Raw genomic sequence first — 19,821 nt, forward strand, 5'->3', positions numbered from 1 at the left:
TGGAGCTACCTCAGAAAACTAAACATAGAACTAACTTATGATCCAGCAATCCCACTCCTGGGTGTATATCCAGACAAAACTTTCATTCAAAAATGTCAGTGTTAAATATAAAAAAAGAATTTTTGAACATTTTTCAAAATCCATTGTTTGAACACTGCTGTCCATTCCCCTACAAGACATATTCCGTCAAGAAGCCAGGCAGGGCACCCCATTTGTTTATCACATTCTTGAACAGCCAACAACGGAGTGGAAAGGAATGAGTTAAAGATTCTCAAGGAGTGCAGTCCTTTTCCTAAATTAGTGTGTTTTAATTCAATGCAGAGAATGTCTGCTTTTGGGGGGGTTTAGAGGTGAGACAAAGAAATGATATTTAAAGGATTAAAATTAAATGCTTCATTTCCCCCTTAATACCATGCTTAGTCCCAAAGCAAAGCTGTTTCTACAAAAAGTTTATCTGCACTTTGGGGGGAAATAAGCATAGGATGCCAGCTAGCACAATGAACAGTATATCTTCTGTGTTTTGTCATCCTGTTTGTATCCTAGGCTAAACAAAATGCGTCCCAAGTCCGACGGAGACTTCTCCTAAAAGCCCTCTTTCAGAAGTGGGACAGTGATGGCTCAGGGTTCCTGGATCTGAAGGAAATTGATGAACTTTTGTACACATACAAGGAGGGAATGGAAAAAGAATCCATGAAGAAAGGTAAAAACAGGAATTTTCTTAAGTTGTGATAACACCTTGGCTTCAAATTTCCCTGTATTTTGATAATATACAATTAAAAGACTAGCTGTTCTAAAACTATGAGATACTACTTCACTCCTACTAGAGTGGCTATAATTTTTTCAGCTTTATTGAGGTATAATTGACATGTAACATTGCATAAGTTTAGGATGCACTGATTTGATACACATACTGTGAAATGATTACCGCGGTAGCTTAGTTAATACCTCCATCACCTCACATAGTTACCATTTCTTTTCTGTGGTGAGAACATTTAAGATCTACTGGGGAGTTCCCGTCGTGGAGCAGTGGTTAATGAATCCCGATCCGGCGTTGCCGTAAGCTGTGGTGTAGGTCACAGACGCGGCTTGGATCCTGTGTTGCTGTGGCTCTGGCATAGGCTGGCAGCTACAGCTCCAGTTAGACCCCTAGCCTGAGAACCTCCATGTGCTGTGGGAGCAGCCCAAGAAATGGCAAAAAGACAAAAAAAAAAAAAAAAAAAAAAAAAAAAGATCTACTTTCTCTTTGATGTGATAGCTCATTGTGGTTTTGATTTGCATTCCCCTGGTAATTAATAATGTTGAGCATCTTTTTTGCACCTTTGGTTATTCTTCATGTATTCTTTGGAAAAACGTCTATTCAGTTCCTCTGGCCATTTTTCAATCTTGCTATTGAGTGCTTGCTATTGAGTTGTATGAGTTCCTTATATACTTTGGATATTAACCCCTTATCAGATAAACGATTTGCATATCTTTTCTTCCACTCTGTATGTTGCTTTTTCGTTCTGTTGTTTCTTTTGCTGTGCAGAAGCTTTTTAGTTTGATGTAGCCCCAGTCATTTATTTTTGCTTTTGTTACTTATCTAGTATGGCTATAATTTAAACATGGAAAATAACAGTGTTGGCAAGAGTGTGGAGAAATTGGAACCCTTGTACATTGTTGGTGGGAATGTTGAAAATGTCAGAGCAATCAGGAGTGGAATATGCTATAGAGCGCTTTGTCCAAGACCCTAACTCTACATAGATTCCTTCTGTGTACCTGGCTACCCACACCCTTGGGGTTAAAAGAATTCCAGAGTTCCCTGGTTGGCAAAGGATCCAGCATTGTCACTGCTGTGGTGTGGGTTCTATCCCTGGCCTGGGAATTTTTGCATGCTGCAGGCACAGCCAAAAAGAAAAGAAAAGAAAAGAAAAGAATCCAAACTTCTCCACAGTTCTGATTATTTTCCCTTCTTGTTTTATCTTTCTGCCTCTACAAGGTCTGATTCACCTCTCAAGTCTAGATGACTTGCAAGTTTCCCTTGAATTTACTTAACTTCTTTTTTTTTCTTTAACAGCCCTGCCTGTGGCATATGGAAGTTCCCAGGCTAGGGACTGAATCCAAGCCACAGCCATGATCTATATCGCAGCTATGACCTGTGCTGTAGCAGTAGCAATGCCAGATCCTTTTACCCACTACACTGGGCCAGGTATTGAACCTGTGCTTCCACTGCAACTTGAGCCACTGCAGCACAGCAGAACTTTTCCTTAACTACTTATTGTCCTTAAAGACTTTTCTTCCCCTGTATTATATTTTTCTCCCCTGATCAATACTTCCCAATCAAAAGCTACTAAAATTCTTATTCCAATATAGTAAGTTCCCTCCTCGATTTGATTAGATCTCAGTACAAATGGTTTTGCTCTTTATTGGGTTTAGGATTTACTTGGTGACTTTGGCGTAACAGATTTCAAATTTTTAAGGCATATAGTGTTTGAGGGAAAGAATGGTCATGGTTAGTTAAGTCATCAGCCATTCAAAAATCATTGTATTGGAGTTCCCGTCGTGGCGCAGTGGTTAACAAATCCGACTAGGAACCATGAGGTTGCGGGTTCGGTCCCTGCCCTTGCTCAGTGGGTTAACGATCCGGCGTTGCCGTGAGCTGTGGTGTAGGTTGCAGAGGCGGCTCGGATCCTGCGTTGCTGTGGCTCTGGTGTAGGCCGGTGGCTACAGCTCCGATTCAACCCCTAGCCTGGGAACCTCCATATGCCTCGGGAGCGGCCCAAGAAATAGCAACAACAACAACAACAACAACAAAGACCAAAAAGACCAAAAAAAAAAAAAAATCATTGTATTGGTTGCTCTTGAAAACCTGTTCATCAACTGTCATTTGTCATTAACTGTGTCCTCTGCAAACCATATATTACACTACACTACTTGTCTTAAACTGCACCCAAAGACAGTTTACTTAATGAAGCTTCTAAAAGCATAATGAGGTGGTTTCCACTTACAAGATGAGAAAACTTCATAACACAGAACTATGATCCACAGAGGAAAAGATGCTACGAAATGGTCAGGAGAGCTGGGTCCCAATACTGGACCTGTCACTAAATGGTCACGTGACCATGAGCAAGTCTCTGAACCTCTGTAGAGCCAGGTGTCTTCATGGATAAAACGAAGAAGTTGGACGTGAGGGATCTAGAATTTCAGGGACCTAAGGATGAAGTTATAAGAAATTTCCAATACCTCTGATTAAAGTATAGCAATAAGGATAGGTAGATAGCATGAAATATAATGGTTTAAGTGCAGAAAATGAGAATGAGGAAAGTAATGAGGCAGAATCTGCTGTCAGAAGAAGATGCCTGCAAGCAAGAAGAACAAATTATTCCCTCCACAGGCAGGCTTATACTGCGTGACTCTCTTTGAACACGTAGTTGTAGCCACCTGGCCTGAGGAGATGATGGCTGATGGAAGAAGAAAGGAAGATTTATATTCTTCAAAAAATGGAAGAGGAGTTCCTGTTGTGGCTCAGTGGTAACGAACCCGACTGATATCCATGAGGACATGGGTTTGATCCCTGGCCTCGCTCAGGAGGTTAAGGATCTGACATTGCTGTGGCTGTGGCTGTGGCTGGCAGCTATAGCTCCAATTCAGCCCCTAGTCTTAGAACTTCTATATGCTGTGGGCGCAGTCCTAAAAAGACAAAAAAAAAAAAAAAAATTCTAAATTTAAACTTCAGGTAATAACTCATTGGTAAATCTTTAAATGGCTTTCTGTTTTTGTTTTGTTCTAACCTTCTTATCTACTTTTTTTTTTTTTTGATCTTTTTTTGTCTTTTTCCAGGGCTGCGCCCACTGCATATGAAGGTTCCCAGGCTAGGGGTCTAATCAGAGCTGTAGCCGCCAGCCTACACCACAGCCACAGCAATGCGGGATCCGAGCCATGTCTGCGACCTACACCATGGCTCATGGCAATGCCAGATCCTTAACCCACTGAGCAAGGACCCGCAACCTCATGGTTCCTAGTTGGATTCGTTTCCACTGAGCCATGACGGGAACTCCCTTCTTATCAACTTCTGTGTCAAAGAGTAAAAATTGGGATTTAAATGCAGTTAAGTCACAGAATTAGAAATTTCTAGAAATGTTTCTTCGGTGGTCTTTAAAATGGAAGTTTTCTATATGAAAGGGGCAACTTAAAACTTTTAGCCTGTAATTTTCTGTTTTTCTTACTGTCTAATACAGCCTAATCTTTTGAATAGAAATATCACATTTAAAAAGCTATGGAGGGCGTTCCCTCTGCAGTGCAATGGGATCAGCAGTGGGGCCAGAACACAGTTTTTATCCTGACCCAGCACAGTCGGTTAAAGGATCTGGTGCTGCCGCAGCTGCAGCATAGGTTGCAACTGTGGCTCAAATCTGATCCCTGGCTTGGGAACTCCATATGCCACTGGCAGCCAGAAAAGAAAAAAAAAGAAAAGAAAAAGAAAGAGCTGTAGAACATGTGACTTGTCTGCCTTGTAGAATTAATGGAATAAATCACTCTTCCCCTGTTACTTCCCATGGAATAGCTATTAACATTTGTTGGATATGCCCTTTAATTTTCTATTAAATAATAAGATTTGCTATAAGATATTCTATTTAAATAGAACATTTACGTCTCTTAAAATTACAACATTTTGGGAGTTTCTGTTGTGGTGCAGCGGAAACGAATCTGACTAGGAACTATGAGGTTGCAGTGTTCGATCCCTGGCCTCATTCAGTGGGTTAAGGATCCGGTGTTGCTTTGGTGTAGGCTGGCAGCAACAGCTGTGATTGGACCCCTAGCTTGGGAACCTCCATATGCTGCAGATGCAGCCCTAAAAAAGCCCTTCCCCCAAATAAAAATAAATAAGATAAAATTACAGCATTTTGGTGATGTAGTCTGTCACCAAATTCGAGAAATCTGGAACATTAAAAACATCTAAAATCTCATTGAAAAACTCAACAACATGTCTTTTAAAGACACTGAAAATTGGACAAGTAGTAAGTGTAAAACTGCTGCTGTTTCTTCACTCTGGAACAAGGACTCTCTGAGAAATGCCTCAGTCTTTCCTGGATTTCCCTTACTTTGACCTTATTTGATGATCACAGGCCAGTTATTTGTAGTGTGCCCTTCTTTTAAGTTTGTCTAATGTTTCCTCATATTTAAATTCAGGTTCTTCATTTTCGACAGGATTGTCATAAGTGATGCTATATTCTTCTCACTGAATCCTATCAGAAGTCCCATGAAATAAAACAATATCTGTCAGGTCCCTCAACTTTAAAGTTACTCTTTTTCTCTTTCTAATCAGTAAGTATTTTGTGAGTGTACTTTGAAACCATGTAAACATCACCTTTCTTGTCAAACTTTTCATGAATCCACTTATAATTGTTTGTATTTATGGTTTCCTATTTTATTCAATGGGCTATAATCCCTTATTATTTTTTTTTGATGCTCATATTGTCCCAGATTGATTTGCAAGAGTTCTTTTGATCTGGCTCCTGTGCCTTACCCTCCCCTCCAATTTTATTATGAAAAATTTCAAACATATAGCAAAATGGAGAAGGGGATTTAGAACCTAGGATCTGAGTTCTACGTGTGCTCCTTGCTCCCAGATCCCTGCTCCCAACTTCTCATAGAGAATATGTACATGTGTGTATGTACACAAGTATTTATATCTGTGCACATCTCTGTTAATATTAAAAACCATAAGTCCATAGCTCCACATCCAATCCCACAGAGTTCATTCTAGTTTTCTCCCTTTTTCGTAGCTGCCTTCTCTCTTGTTCATATTATCACAAATGTATTTATTTGATCAGTCCCCCTGTATGGAGTTAATCTCCAGCACACTGTCTTCTTCCCTATAGCAATATCCTTTCTATGCTTAAGTTCCAACACCTTGTATTAATCTGCCTCTCCCACAGTTTCCCTCCTCACTCTGCTCAGGCTCTGACATCCCACACCGGATCACCCCTGCAGGTGGTGCACATTCACACATTCCTTAGGCTCTGTCATTTGATGAAAAGACACCTTTTTAAAACATAGATGCCCTCCTCAGTCTACTCAGACTTCTGACTCATCATACTGAGCAGTCCCCTTCCTGGAAGTTCTTCTAATTTTGCTTGGGCCCTGATTCCCCATGCTGGCTACCCCTCCACACAGACACCCTATTTAGGTTCTGACTTCTCCGGCCAGGCTGTCCCTTCATTTGGATGTCCTTCTCCCCCTGCTCAGACTTAACTATCCCATGTGGGGCATACCCTCTTCATCCTGTGGGTTCTGGAACCCCAAGTTAGACCACCTTTCTCCAGAGCTGCCGTCTTCATTCACATAGGCTGAAGATTGCCCTTGCACCTGGGTAACTTCCTCGCCCTACTAAGGCTCTGACAATCCATGCCAAGGCACTTCCTGCATGTATGCCCTCCTTATCCCACTTAGATTTTGATACCCGGTTTGGGGACACTAAGGCTTCCCTTCAACAGGAGCAGATAGATGCTTAGCTTGCTCTGTCCCACCTAATGGCTTTGGGACCAAATTGTTCAAGAAGAGAAGGGAAAAGAGAAGAAGAAGGGGAGGGGGAGGAAGGGGAGAGGAAGAAGAGTCCAAGTCATAGAAAAACTAGCCTAAAGTGGTTAAGCAAAAAAGGACTATATTGGTTCATGTGCTGGGAAAGTTCATGGCTAGTTGAGGATACAAGAAAATTTGGTAGTTCAAATAGTGAAGAGCAGGTATCTGCTTCTTTCTCTTTCATTGGCTCTGCTCTCTTCTGTTTTGACTCCATTTTCATACAGCCTCTCCCTTTGTGGTGACCAGATGCAGTCTTACATCCTCAGAGGTTTATTCAGGTCCAGTGGGAATAAGAAGGAACATAGCCACTTCCCAATCATTCAAACAGAATCTGGCATTAGTATGAGATAAACCAACCACTCTGGGTAGGAGACTAGAATGTCCTAACTGGCTTAGGCCTGGGATGCATGCTCCACCTCCAGAACAGTGAATGGAACTCCACTCAAACACATGAACTGCAGTGGGAGTGGAGTGGTTTCCCCAAAGCAAATTTTGGGACACAAGTACCAGAAGAAGGATGAGTGGTACTAAAGAACAAACATCAACAAAAATCCCAATTACAGAAATGAGAACCTTTCATGTAATAAGATGATTAAAAGTACCAGGCAGTATTTGTTAATTGTCAAATAAATGATATAGAATGGATCCTATTGTCTTACAGGAGAAGGAGAGAAGTCATGATAGAAACCTTCTTGAGGAAGGAGGGATTTTGAAGTTTAAAGGGGAAGAGCCCATACCTTCGGACCTATTAATTTACAGTAAATATATTAAAAAAAAAAGTTTGTGCATGTATACCAGGAAAGCTGTACAAAAATGCTCATATGGAGTTCCCGTCGTGGCGCAGTGGTTAACGAATCCGACTAGGAACCATGAGGTTGCGGGTTCGGTCCCTGCCCTTGCTCAGTGGGTTAACGATCCAGCGTTGCCGTGAGCTGTGGTGTAGGTTGCAGACATGGCTCGGATCCCGCGTTGCTGTGGCTCTGGCGTAGGCCGGTGGCTACAGCTCCGATTCGACCCCTAGCCTGGGAACCTCCATATGCCGCGGCAGCGGCCCAAGAAATGGCAAAAAGACAAAAAAAAAAAAAAAAAAATGCTCATAGCATTGTTCATAAGAGCAAAATACTGGAGACAACCTACACACTCACTGACAGGAGAATAAATCAACCAACAGTGGTATCCTCACAGAATGGTGGGGAATATAGTGGTGAAAATGAATGAGTCACAGCTACAGGAAAAGCATGGGTGGATATGGTAGCATAATGTTGAATTTTAGAAAAGCAAACTATGTTGGAGTTCCCGTAATGGCACAGTGGAAACGAATCTGACTGGTAACTATGAGGTTGTGGGTTCGATCCCTGGCCTCACTCAGTGGGTTAAGGATCTGGTGTTTACCATGAGCTGTGGTGTAAGTTGCAGATGCAGCTTGGATCCTGCGTTGCTGTGGCTGTGCTGTAGGCCAGCAGCTGTACCTCTGACTCAACTCCTAGCCTGGGAACCTCCATATACTGCAGATGTAGTCCTGAAAAGCAAAAAAAAAAAAAAAAAAAAAAAAAAAAGCAAACTATATTGTATATATTGTATCTTTTGTGGCCATAAAATCCGTTGCCAAAGACCAACAGCATAGGATTGTGTGGTCCACTGGATATGGACGGTAAAAGGCAGAAAGTAGTCAAAGTTGACCCTGGGGTTTCACTTGGCTGAGTGGTAGAATTTTAAAAAACAAAACAACACAAACACAGAGGACATGGGTATCTTCTTGAGTTCAGCATAGGAAGTCACTATAAGATATTCTGTTGGGCTTAGAGGTGACTTTGATATACCTGGTTTTCTATGAGAAGCAGTTGTCAGGAACTTCGATTTACTGGAAGAGAGGAGGATGAAAATTCCCCCCACAGATGAATGAACTTTAGATTAGTTCTTGGTTTTGTGTTTATGTCTTTTAGCTAAACTACACATCCAATTTCCAAAGCCACACCCTGATCATGAAGTGAGGCTGTCTTCAAAACAGTTTCAGAAATACATAGAATTGGTTGTATCTGAACTCAGGGGCAATGAAGATCACATTCTGGAAAACGTTGTGGAGTTTCTGATGAGTGCTTTAGAAAGGAGCCATGTGGAGAGTTTGAGGAATTGTGCCAGACAGAAATGGCTACACCAAATCCAACGAGCTGCAGAGACAAGTGGAGTATCCTTGGATCCAGTGTATACTGAGACCTTTAAGGCCCTCACCCAGGTGAGTTTTCTAAAATGACATATAAAAGAAAAAATTTCCTGGAGTTTCCTTTGTGGCTCAGCTGTTAAGGAAGCCAACTAGGATTCATGAGGATTCGGGTTTGATCCCTGGCCTCGCTCAGTGGGCTAAGGATCCAGTGTTGCTGTGAGCTGTGGTGTAGGTCGAAGATGCGCCTCCGATCCTGCATTGCTGTGGCTGTAGTGTAGGCCGGCAGCTTCAGCTCCGATTTGACCCCTAGCCTGGGAAGCTCCATATGCGGTGGGTGCGGCCCTAAAAAGCAAAAAAAAAAAAAAAGAAATAAAAGGAAAAAAAATTTCCTTACAGTAGGTGATGTTCAATGGTCTTAAAGGAGGAACACATTAAATTCTCTTGCGACATCACTGGGTACTTCTATAGATGTTTTATTCATTCGATGCATTACAGTGACCCAAAGCCTAGGAAAGATGTAGCTGGAATGATTGCAGGTTGGCAAGATAGAAGCAGAGAGGAAAGGTATAAGAAACAGAATTATGTCTTGGGATTTCTAATTTCATTTGTACCAAGAGTCAAATGAGCTTAGAAGAGACAACAAAGTTACGTTAAAAATATTACCATTAAGGAGATATACAAGCAATTCAAGCTACATTTCCCCTGCATGTTTTGGGAGCCAGGTTTAAAAGGAATTATTTAAATCATAAAGTCATTATAAAGTAGAATCCAACATGACACAATATTTCATGGTGCTGCCTAAAAATAAGCTAAGACTATTACAGAATCCTGTCATGCACACTACTGTATATAAAATAAATAACTACCAAGGACCTACTGTATAGCACAGGGAGGCCTACTTGATGTTGTGTAATAACCTATGGAGGAAAAAAGGCTAGATATATGTACATGTATAACTGATTCACTTTGCTGTAAACCTGAAGCTAATACATCATTGTAAATCAACTATACCCTAATAAAATTTTAAAAGAGAGAATCCTGTCACTTAAAACACATGACCTGGGAGTTCCCTGGTGGCCTAACAGTTAAGGACTCAGCATTGTCACTATTGTGGCTCAGGTTACTGCTGTGGCTTGGGTTCGATCCCTGGCCGGGGGAACTTCCACATGCCGGAGGCACAGCCAAAATCAAAACAAAACAAAACACATGACCTGGAATGGGCCACTGTCCACAGCTCTGCTGTCTCCTCAGACACGTCCACCTTGCTACTCCTCCCAGGTAGAAACAGCATGGGACTCTTCTACATATATCACAGCTTCCATTGGTTTGGGGGAACTACGTCACTCATCTCAGCTAAATAGCAACATTTGATTGTGGATTCATCTGAATGGCTGCCTTTTCCAATGCAGAAGGAAATGATATGGCCAGGAACAGGAGACCAATCAAGAAGAGAAAATATTGTTCCAACTTGCTTCAGAGATCTGCAGTACCCTAAGAAGCATCTTACTGCATTTTTGTTAGTCTATTAATCAGAAGAAGTGAAGGCAGAAGGGAAAAGAAAAGCACAAAAAGCATCTCCTCACTCTGGGGGCTTATTTAATGTCATTGATAATATTTTAGGTATAGAGAATTTTCAGTTATTTTAATTAGACATTTTAGTTGCATAAAGTCTGCAACCTGGAGCCCAAAGTAATCCTTCCCTGAAATGATATAAATCAAATGTCATAGCCAAACTATGTTAAGAATTTCTTGAGAGTGTTTTCCCCCATATTCGCATCATAGTAGATGATCAAGAAATATGAGTGAAATGAAATCATCTTCTTGCCCCAGCTCTCTAAAATAAGTACCTTCAACTGAAGCCCATAGACATGACAATGGTTCAAAGCAATCTCAGTTTTAAACCTCTAAATTTAAGTAGACTTGAGAGAGTTTTTTGTTGTTGTTTGTGTGTTTGTTTACTAAACCAGTCTGGTTGGCATAGAGAAAATCTATTCCACTCACTAAAACTCAGGTTTCAGGAATAGCTGTGGGGTCAGCCTTTCTCCCAGTGCCCATGAATTGTAATATCTGCATTGTTTATTCAAGAAAATGAAATTATTGGGGTTAGATGCACCAGTTGGCTAATGAAGGGAGACATATTAAGAGAATAGCTTTTACAGAGTTCCCATTGTGGCTCGGTGGTTAGCGAATCCGACCAGGAACCATAAGGTTGCAGGTTTGATCCCTGGCCTTGCTCAGTGTGTTAGGGATCTGGCATTGCCGTGAGCTGTGATGTAGGTTGTGAATGTGGCTTAGATCTGGCATTGCTGTGGCTGTGGCGTAGGCCAGTGGCTACAGCTCTGACTGGACCCCTAGCCTGGGAACCTCCATATGCCGTGGGTGCAGCATAAGACAAAAAAAAAAAAAAAAAAAAAAAAAGAGAATAGCTCTTTGGCTGTTTGCAAATAAATGATCAGAAACATTTTGCCATAGGATTCTAAAGCCCATGGAAACAAGAAGATCAGTGCTCACATTTCCCTCTTAGAAGAAAACCTACTACTGCCTGATAGAGGGAATGTTCTATTGAGGAATGTAGCTTGTACTTTAGACGATGCTCCATTTGTACTGAACAGAGTGCTTTATAGAGACATGAAGGGGATCAGGTAAGAGTTTCTTCAAGAGGTTGCTTTAACCTTTCAAAAAAAAAAAATTCCTTTCCTAAAGAAAACTAGCCTTGAAATCCTAGTTAGCTGCCCAAGAGGGTAATGCCTCAAGTCACCAAAGTTTCCAGAGCAACAGGTGATGGGTTCCAGTCTTGGATGATTTCACCTGATTGTATCTAGAGCTAACGCTTAGGCATGAGTTTTCCATGGAAGGACTCTGCTTCCCAGTATCAGTTCAATTATTTCTGCCTGCTCTATAAGTTATGTCTCCTGTATCCTGTTCATATATGTTTTCTCCATTACAATCTAAGCTTATTTTTATTTTTTTATTTTTTAATAATGATTTTTTTTCTTCATTATAGCTGTTTTACAGTGTTCTGTCAATTTTCTGCTGTATAGCATGGTGACCCAGTTATACATACATGTATAGATTCTTTTTTCTCACATTATCATGCTCCATCATAAGTGACTAGATATAGTTCCCAGTGCTACACAGCAGGATCTCATTGCTTATCCATTACAAAGGCAATAGTCTGCAGCTATTAACCCCAAGCTCCCAATCCATCCTTCTCCCTCCCCCTCCCACTTGACAACCACGAGTCTATTCTCTAAGTCCATGATTTTCTTTTCAGTGGAAAGGTTCATTTGTGCCATATATTAGATTCTAGATAGAAGTGATATCATATGGTGTTTGTTTTTCTCTTTCTGACTTATTTCACTCAGTATGAGAGTCTCTAGTTCCAGCCATGTTGCTGCAGATGGCATATTTTGTTCTTTTTTATGGCTGAGTAGTATTCCATTGTGTATATATACCACATCTTCCTAATCCAGTCATCTGTTAATGGACATTTAGGTTGTTTCCACGTCTTGGCTATTGTGAATAGTGCTGCAATGAACATGCATGTGCATGTATCTTTCTCAAGGAAAGTTTTGTCTGGATATATGCCCAAGAGTGGGATTGCTGGATCATATGGTAGTTCTATGTATAGTTTTCTAAAGTACCTCCATACTGTTTTCCATAGTAAGCTTATTTTTAAATTTTCCTCTCTAAACTGGGTCTACTCTCTGACATATAATCTTAATGATTATGAATGGATTTTTTTTTTTTGCTTTTCAGGACTGTACTTGCAGCATATGGAAGTTCTCAGGCTAGGGGTCAAATCAGAGCTACAGCTGCTGGCCACAGCCACAGCCACAGCAACATAGGATCCAAGCCATGTCTTCGATCTATACCAGAGCTCACGGCAACACCAGATCCCTGTCGCACTGAGCAAGGCCAGGGATTGAACCCATGTCCTCATGGATACTAGTCAGATTCGTTTCCTCTATGCCACAACAGGAACTCCCTGATTATGAGTGGATTGATCTAGTTTCTTTCATGGTTTAATCTAAAGCCCCGTCCTGTGCCTTTCTCCCATTCTCATGTTCCTATGCCTCAGCTTTACAGTAGTGGATGAAGGGAAGCCAATACACGTCCCCCAGGTTCAACACCATGGGAACATCTACTTCTGGAACTATTCCCGCAAGAAGAATGACCAAAATGGGTCATTCCTGGCTCTGCCTCTTCAGGATGCATCTATGAGGATCTTTGGGGTCTTGGCTGTTGACACCTTACGAGATCCCCAGAAAATAAACATCTTCTTACCCCATGAGATAAGATTCTATCAGGTAAGGCATAGAAAAATTCTTCAGGGTCAATAGTAGGGTGGCCTCTCCTATACTTCTTAAAAAATTAAACCTGAGAGTTCCCACTGTGGTGCAAGGGGTTAAGAATCCAACTGCAGTGCCTACTGTCACTGTGGAGGTACAGGTTCAATCCTCAGCCCAACGCAGTGGATAAAAGAATCCAGTGTTGCTGCAATTGCAATGTAGTTTGCAGCTGCACCTCGGATTCAGTCCCTGGCATGGGAACTACCATGGGCCATGGGTGCAGCCGTTAAAAAAAAAAAAAATTAAACCTGAAACCAGATGAGAGTAAATCTATGTATATAGATAGTGTCATCATACATGTATCAGTCTTTGGAGAAATTCCCCATCAGGTGTGGAAGGACTTGGTCTCAGTTGTACATCTATGCCTCAGCCTGTCTGGAAAGATTGTGTCCCATTGTATTGATCATAGGAATAGCATTTTCTGCTATACAACATGCTATTAGACTATTAGACTACTAACTAAAGCCTAAAAAGTAGGAATGAACTTTTAGAAGGGACCTATGTTTTATTAATAATCGTACCTAGAAATCCTTTGCTCTTTCCACAGATGGTGCTAAACATGATATGGATCCCCATAGTTTTTGATTTAAGTGTTATAATTGTTGAGGATGAAGAAAGAAGGAAAAGCCTAAATGTTTCTCAAGTATCCATGTTCAAATTAGATCTCAAAAAAAGAGAGGTGTGCAGTTCCCTGGTGGCTTAGCAGATTAAGGCTCTGGCATTGTCACTGCTATGACATGGGTTCGATCCCTGGCCCAAGAGCTTCTGCATGCCACGGGTGCAGCCAAAAAACAAAAAAAAAGAAAACACTGGAACACTGCCTTTTGAGAAGTGATGAATGATTTGTAGGAAATAAATTATCATTAATTAAAAAAATAATTCAATTGATGCATAACTAACTGTTTTACTGTTTTAAAAAGAAAAGGCAATTTATGGGGTTCCCAAATTGGCTCAGTGGTTAACGAATCCGACTAGGAACCATGAGGTTGCAGGTTCCATCCCTGGCCTTGCTCAGTGGGTGAAGGATCTGGCATTGCCATGAGCTATGGCGTTGCCATGAGCTGTGGTGTAGGTTGCAGACACGGCTTGGATCCTGAGTTGCTATGGCTCTGGCATAGGCCGGCAGCTACAGCTCCGATTAGACCCCTAGCCTGGGAACCTCCATATGCCGCAGGAGCGGCCCTAGAAAAGGCAAAAAGACAAAAAAAGAAAAAAGAAAAGAAAAGAAAAGGCAATTTAAAATTTCTGTCTCTGCAGGGTGTTGCCAATGTCTTTAGTGCTGCCTATCACTACGTCCGCAGCCGGGAGCACATCCTCCATATTGTAATCACCGGCATCGGCTGGCTCTACAACATCATCACATCCAGCATCACTGCCATCACTACATATTTCATTGAGCCTGGCCTAGAGCAGGTAGGCAGGGCTGGGCAGTGTTAGATCTCCCCTGGGTAACAGAATGTCTAGATGCTATTGTCTTGCTAGTATTTTAAAAGCATGGTTTTGTTTGTTTGTTGTTTAGGGCTGTGCCTACCGAATACAGAAGTTCCCAGGCTGGGAGTTGAATTGGAGCTGCGGCTGCCGGCTTATGCCACAGCCACGGCAGCTCTGTATCCTTAACCCACTGAACAAGACCAGGGATGGAACCAGCATCCTCATGGATACTAGTTGGGTTCTTAACCCACTGAGGCACAATAGGAAATCCTTAAAACTATATATGGTTATTAGGCTATGATCCATCCCAAGATCGTCCTCTGTTCCAGTTGTGGCGAAGAGGAAATGAATCCAACTAGTATCCACGAGGATGCCAGTTCCACCCCTGGCTCAGTGGGTCAGGAATCTGGCATTGCCATGAATTGTGGTTTAGGTCACAGATGTGGCTCGGATCCCGCCTTGCTGTGGCTGCAGCTCTGATTCCACCCCTAGCCTGGGGACTTCCATATGCTGCAGGTGTGCCCCCCCACCCTGAAAGAAAGAAAGAAAGGAAGGAAGAAAGATGGCTTCAGGGGTCTGTAGTTTTAGAAATGTGATGCTGTGGATGCGACCACAAGGGTCACTGTCCTTCTGGAGATGAAGACCATCTCCCGAGGAGGAAAGGAGCACCACTCGGCAGCCAGGTCTGGGTGGGGTCGCAGTGAGGTAGAGACCAGGACAGCCTGTCTAAACCTGTAGCCAGGGTTTTGTCCTAGGTGGAAGACACTAGGTGAGGTCTCGATGTTAAAAGGGGATGAGGATGCTGTAGAGATACCGTTTTTAAGCATTCAACTATGGTAACTTCCTAAGCCTCCTCTTTACTTTTTGCAGTCCCTCTAGATCTACTCTCTCCTCCTTTCTCCTGTGTATTCTGTGTCTCAAAAAGTAGACTGAAACAATGGATTCCTTGGCCCTTTAGCCTCTGCCTGGGTTTGCCCAACGAGAGCCACCAAAAGGAGTTTGGTAGGCAGGAGAGTGAGGCTGGGGTATCTCCCTTATGGCTCTCCCTCTGCCAGGTTGCTCTGGGTTAGCTGTGTTGCTTGACTGAAGGCCCCACACCTTTGGTCAGATGGCTGTCTTCACACAGCTGTCCTTTCCAGGTTCTGATCATTGCTTCCTCCCCTCACCTCTGCAGGCTGAGTGGTAGCAGCTGCCATTGTTATTGGGCCTGAGATTCTAAAAACTGCCCATGCCTTCGCAAATAGTCCCTTTGTAAACTCTCTTCAACTTACCCAGTACTGGTGTGTCTGTCATCTGTTTCCTCCTAACACCCTGACTGATACGAATCGTAAAATAGATTCTGAGACACCCCACCTCACCTCATGCCCACGTTCCTGTAAGGTAATGAGTCATGGAGGAAAAGGAATTCTTTTTTTTTTTTTTTTTTTTTTTTTTTTTTTTTTTTTTTTTTTTTTTGTCTTTTTGCCATTTCTTGGGCCGCTCCTGCGGCATATGGAGGTTCCCGGGCTAGAGGTCGAATCGGAGCTGTAGCTGCCAGCCTACGCCAGAGCCACAGCAACGCAGGATCCGAGCCGCGTCTGTGACCTACACCACAGCTCACGGCAACGCCGTTGCTCACGGCAACGCCGGAACCTTGACCCACTGAGCAAGGGCAGGGATCGAACCCGCAGCCTCATGGTTCCTAGTCGGATTCGTTAACCACTGCGCCACGACGGGAACTCCGGAAAAGGAATTCTTACTCTGTGGATAGTAACTACAAATGAGAGAACATAGGAGTTTCAGATTCTCTTAGGTATGAAACTCAAGCTATATCTTTTTTTGGGGGGGGGTCTTTTCAGGGTCACACCCACAGCATATGGAGGTTCCCAGGCTAGGGATCTAATCAGAGCTGTAGCTGCTGGCCTACACCACAGCCAAGCCGCATCTGTGACCTACACTACAGCTCATGGCATCACCGGATTTTTAACCCACTGAGCGAGGTCAGGGATCAAACCCTCATCCTCATCAATACTAGTCAAGTTTTTTAACCACTGAGCCACGACGGGAACTTCTCAAGCTATCTCTTTTATTGTGAACAATAATAAAATAAATACTATTATTTTTAGTTAATTCATCACCCCAAAGCATCCATGTCTAACTATTTCTTTGGAGCACCACATTTGTTAAATAGGTCATTGTGGTAAGCAGAAAAATGTTTTCCTCCCACCAAGATCTCCATATCCTAATTCCTGGAACCTGTGAATATGTTACCTTAATGGCAAAAGGCATTTTGCAGATGTGATTAATATTAAGGACCTTGAGATAAGGTATGTGTCCTGAATTAGCCAGGTGGGCCTTATCTAATCATATGCGTTCTTAAAAGCGGGTAACCTTTCCTGGCTGTGGCCCTTGAAAGGTGAAAGTCTGGAGATGGCAATATGAGAAAGAGTTGAAACCCCATTGCTGGTTCTGAAGGCGTACAAAGAGCTTACCTAGGAGCTAAGGTCAGCTCCCAGCTGACAGCAGCAAGGAAACTAAGGCCTCAGACTCTCATTTCCTTGAGGCCTTGAGAGGAACAAACAGCAAATGAGTGGGCAGTGTACTACCTTAAGTCATATCAAATAGGCTTTTGAAAAAAAAAAAGAAAAAAAACCCAGAGATTAGCCAGTGATTTTTGCTTTCCATCTCATCACATTTCTTTTCCTAAGCAGTACAGACTTGCTGCTCGAGTGGTGAGAAGAGTGGTGTATAATACCACAATTAATGTTTCATTTTACATGATAGAAAGCATTTTTCTACCTAAGGGACTTCAAAAATGCTGTTACGCTCCCTGGAACATTCTCCCCACCTCACCTCATCTCATCACCCTTACGTCCTACCTGAAGCAAATGATAAACTTTACCAAGGGACAGAAATTTTTTTCACAAAGTAAAAAGTCATATCATGATTATTTTCACAAGAACCCCCCCACCATTTTTCTTAGGTCCACACATGCAGCACATGGACGTTCCCAGACTAGGGGTCGAACCGGAACTACAGCTGCTGGCCTATACCACAGCCACAGCCACACGGGATCCAAACCACGTCTGTGACCTACACCATAGCTCATGGCAATGTTGGATCCTTAACCCACTGAACGAGGCCAGGGATCGAACCCACATCCTCATGTATACTAGTCTGGTTTGTTCCTATTGAGCCACAATGGGGACTCCAGAAGACCACTTTTAAAAAATATAATTTCTTTCCAACATTATTTTTAATTTTAACAAGAGTCCAAGAAAATTTCCAATATAATTTTTTCCATTGGCCATATGATTTTAATCTTTATCTGAAAGAAGAATAAATGCATGAGAGTAGCTAAGACAAGGAAGGATGAGAGGGAATTTACAACCACAGTCTGGGGAAGGGTGGCTGATTCTATTCCAGAGGTTGAAGTGATTAAAGTGAGGTTACACTGATAGCATAAAAATGTAAAACTTTCTTGCACTAAAGTTATAAATACAATTAATTGCTTGTGACAGACTTTGCTTGTGAAAGCAAATTGCCACATAGCTAAAGGGTTAACACTTTTATATAAAAATAAATGAGATTTTTAAAATACAGAAGAAAAATAAGCAAAGGATAATTTTATTAAAAACAAAAAAACAACAGAGTTCCCTTTGTGGCACAGTGGAAATGAATCCAACTAGAATCCATGAGGATGTGGGATTTGATAAATGAGTCAGGGATCCAGTGTTGCTGTGAGCTGTGGTGTAGGTAGCAGATGCGGCTCAGATCCTGCGTTGCTGTGGCTGTGGTGTAGGCTGGCAGCTGTAGCTCCAATTTGACCCCCTAGCCTGGGAACTTCCTTATGCTGTGGGGGCAGCCCTAAAAAGCAAAACAAAAACAAAAACAAACAAACAAAATGAAACAAATAAACCAACCCAGAGTTTCTGTTGTGGCTCAGCTGGTTGAGAACCCAACATAATGTCCGTGAGGATGTGGGTTCAACCACTGGCCTTGATCAGTGGGTTAAGGATCCCACATTGCCACCAGCTGCAGCATAGGTTGTAAATGCGGCTCAGATCCGGTGTTGCTGTGACTGCTGCATAGGCTTCAGCTGCGGCTCCAATTTGACCCCCAGCCCTGAAATGTCCTTATGTTGCAGGGGAGCCATAAAAAGAAAAAGAAAAAGCAAACAAAAAACCCAAAAACAACCCAAACCTCAGAATTCCGTTGTGGCTCAGTGGGTTAAAAATCCAGCCTTGTCACTGCTGTGGCATGGGTTCAATCCCTGACCCTGGAACTTCATGCCATGGGCACAGCCAAAACCAAGTAAACAAAAACCCATATGCAAATGGTTAATAAACATGGGGAGAAATGTTCAATTGTTCTCATAATGAAATAAATACAAAGTTAAGTAAAAGATAATTTCTTACCTACTAAATTAAAGAAGATTGAGAAAAGGGAACCCTCCTGCACTGTTGGTGGGAATGTAAGCTGGTACAACCACTACAGAAAACAGTATGGAGATACCTTAGAAACCTATACATAGAACTACCATATGACCCAGCAATCCCACTCTTGGGCATATATCTGGACAAAACTTTCCTTAAAAAAGACACATGCACCCGCATGTTCATTGCAGCACTATTCACAATAGCCAAGACATGGAAACAACCTAAATGTCCATCAACAGATGATTGGATTAGGAAGATGTGGTATATATACACAATGGAATACTACTCAGCCATAAAAAAGAACGTCATAATGCCATTTGTAGCAACATGGCTGGAACTAGAGACTCTCATGCTGAGTGAAATAAGTCAGAAAGAGAAAGACAAATACCATATATCACTTATAACTGGAATCTAATATACAGCACAAATGAACTTTTCCACAGAAAAGAAACTCATGGACTTGGAGAATAGACTTGTGGCTGCCCGGGAGGAGAGGGAGGGAGCAGGAGGAATTGGGAGCTTGGGGTTAATAGCTGCAGACTATTGCCTTTGTAATGGATAAGCAAGTGAGATCCTGCTGTGCAGCATTGAGAACTATGTCTAGATACTTACATCGAAACAGAACAATGGGAGGAAAAAGAATGTATACATGTATGTGTAACTTGGTCTCCATGCTGTATAGCAGGAAAAAAATAAAAAATAATTAAAATAAAAATAATTAATTAATTAAAAATTGTTTTTAAACTATAATTTGAAATGTTTATTAAACATCTAAGTGGAGATATTGAATAGGCAGTTGGATATATGAGCTTAAGAGAAATCCAGGCTGGTAAATACATTATATTTCAAACCATTTGACTGGTTATACAACACTGTGAATATATATATATATATATATATA

General features: G+C 41.9%; 1 protein-coding gene across 1 annotated transcript in view; it reads left to right on the forward strand.

The window, feature by feature from the left end:
- The window catches only part of EFCAB5 (EF-hand calcium binding domain 5), a 119,592-nt gene that overhangs the window by 82,791 nt on the left and 16,980 nt on the right, over positions 1-19,821 (forward strand). Inside the window, exons 15-19 of the mRNA XM_013981195.2 lie at positions 544-700; positions 8,502-8,791; positions 11,192-11,361; positions 12,801-13,029; positions 14,329-14,484. Coding sequence (XP_013836649.2) covers positions 544-700; positions 8,502-8,791; positions 11,192-11,361; positions 12,801-13,029; positions 14,329-14,484 — 1,002 coding nt within the window. The remainder of the gene's footprint in view (positions 1-543; positions 701-8,501; positions 8,792-11,191; positions 11,362-12,800; positions 13,030-14,328; positions 14,485-19,821) is intronic.

Source organism: Sus scrofa, chromosome 12 (genome assembly GCF_000003025.6).
Source record: "Sus scrofa isolate TJ Tabasco breed Duroc chromosome 12, Sscrofa11.1, whole genome shotgun sequence".
Classification (NCBI taxonomy): domain Eukaryota; kingdom Metazoa; phylum Chordata; class Mammalia; order Artiodactyla; family Suidae; genus Sus; species Sus scrofa.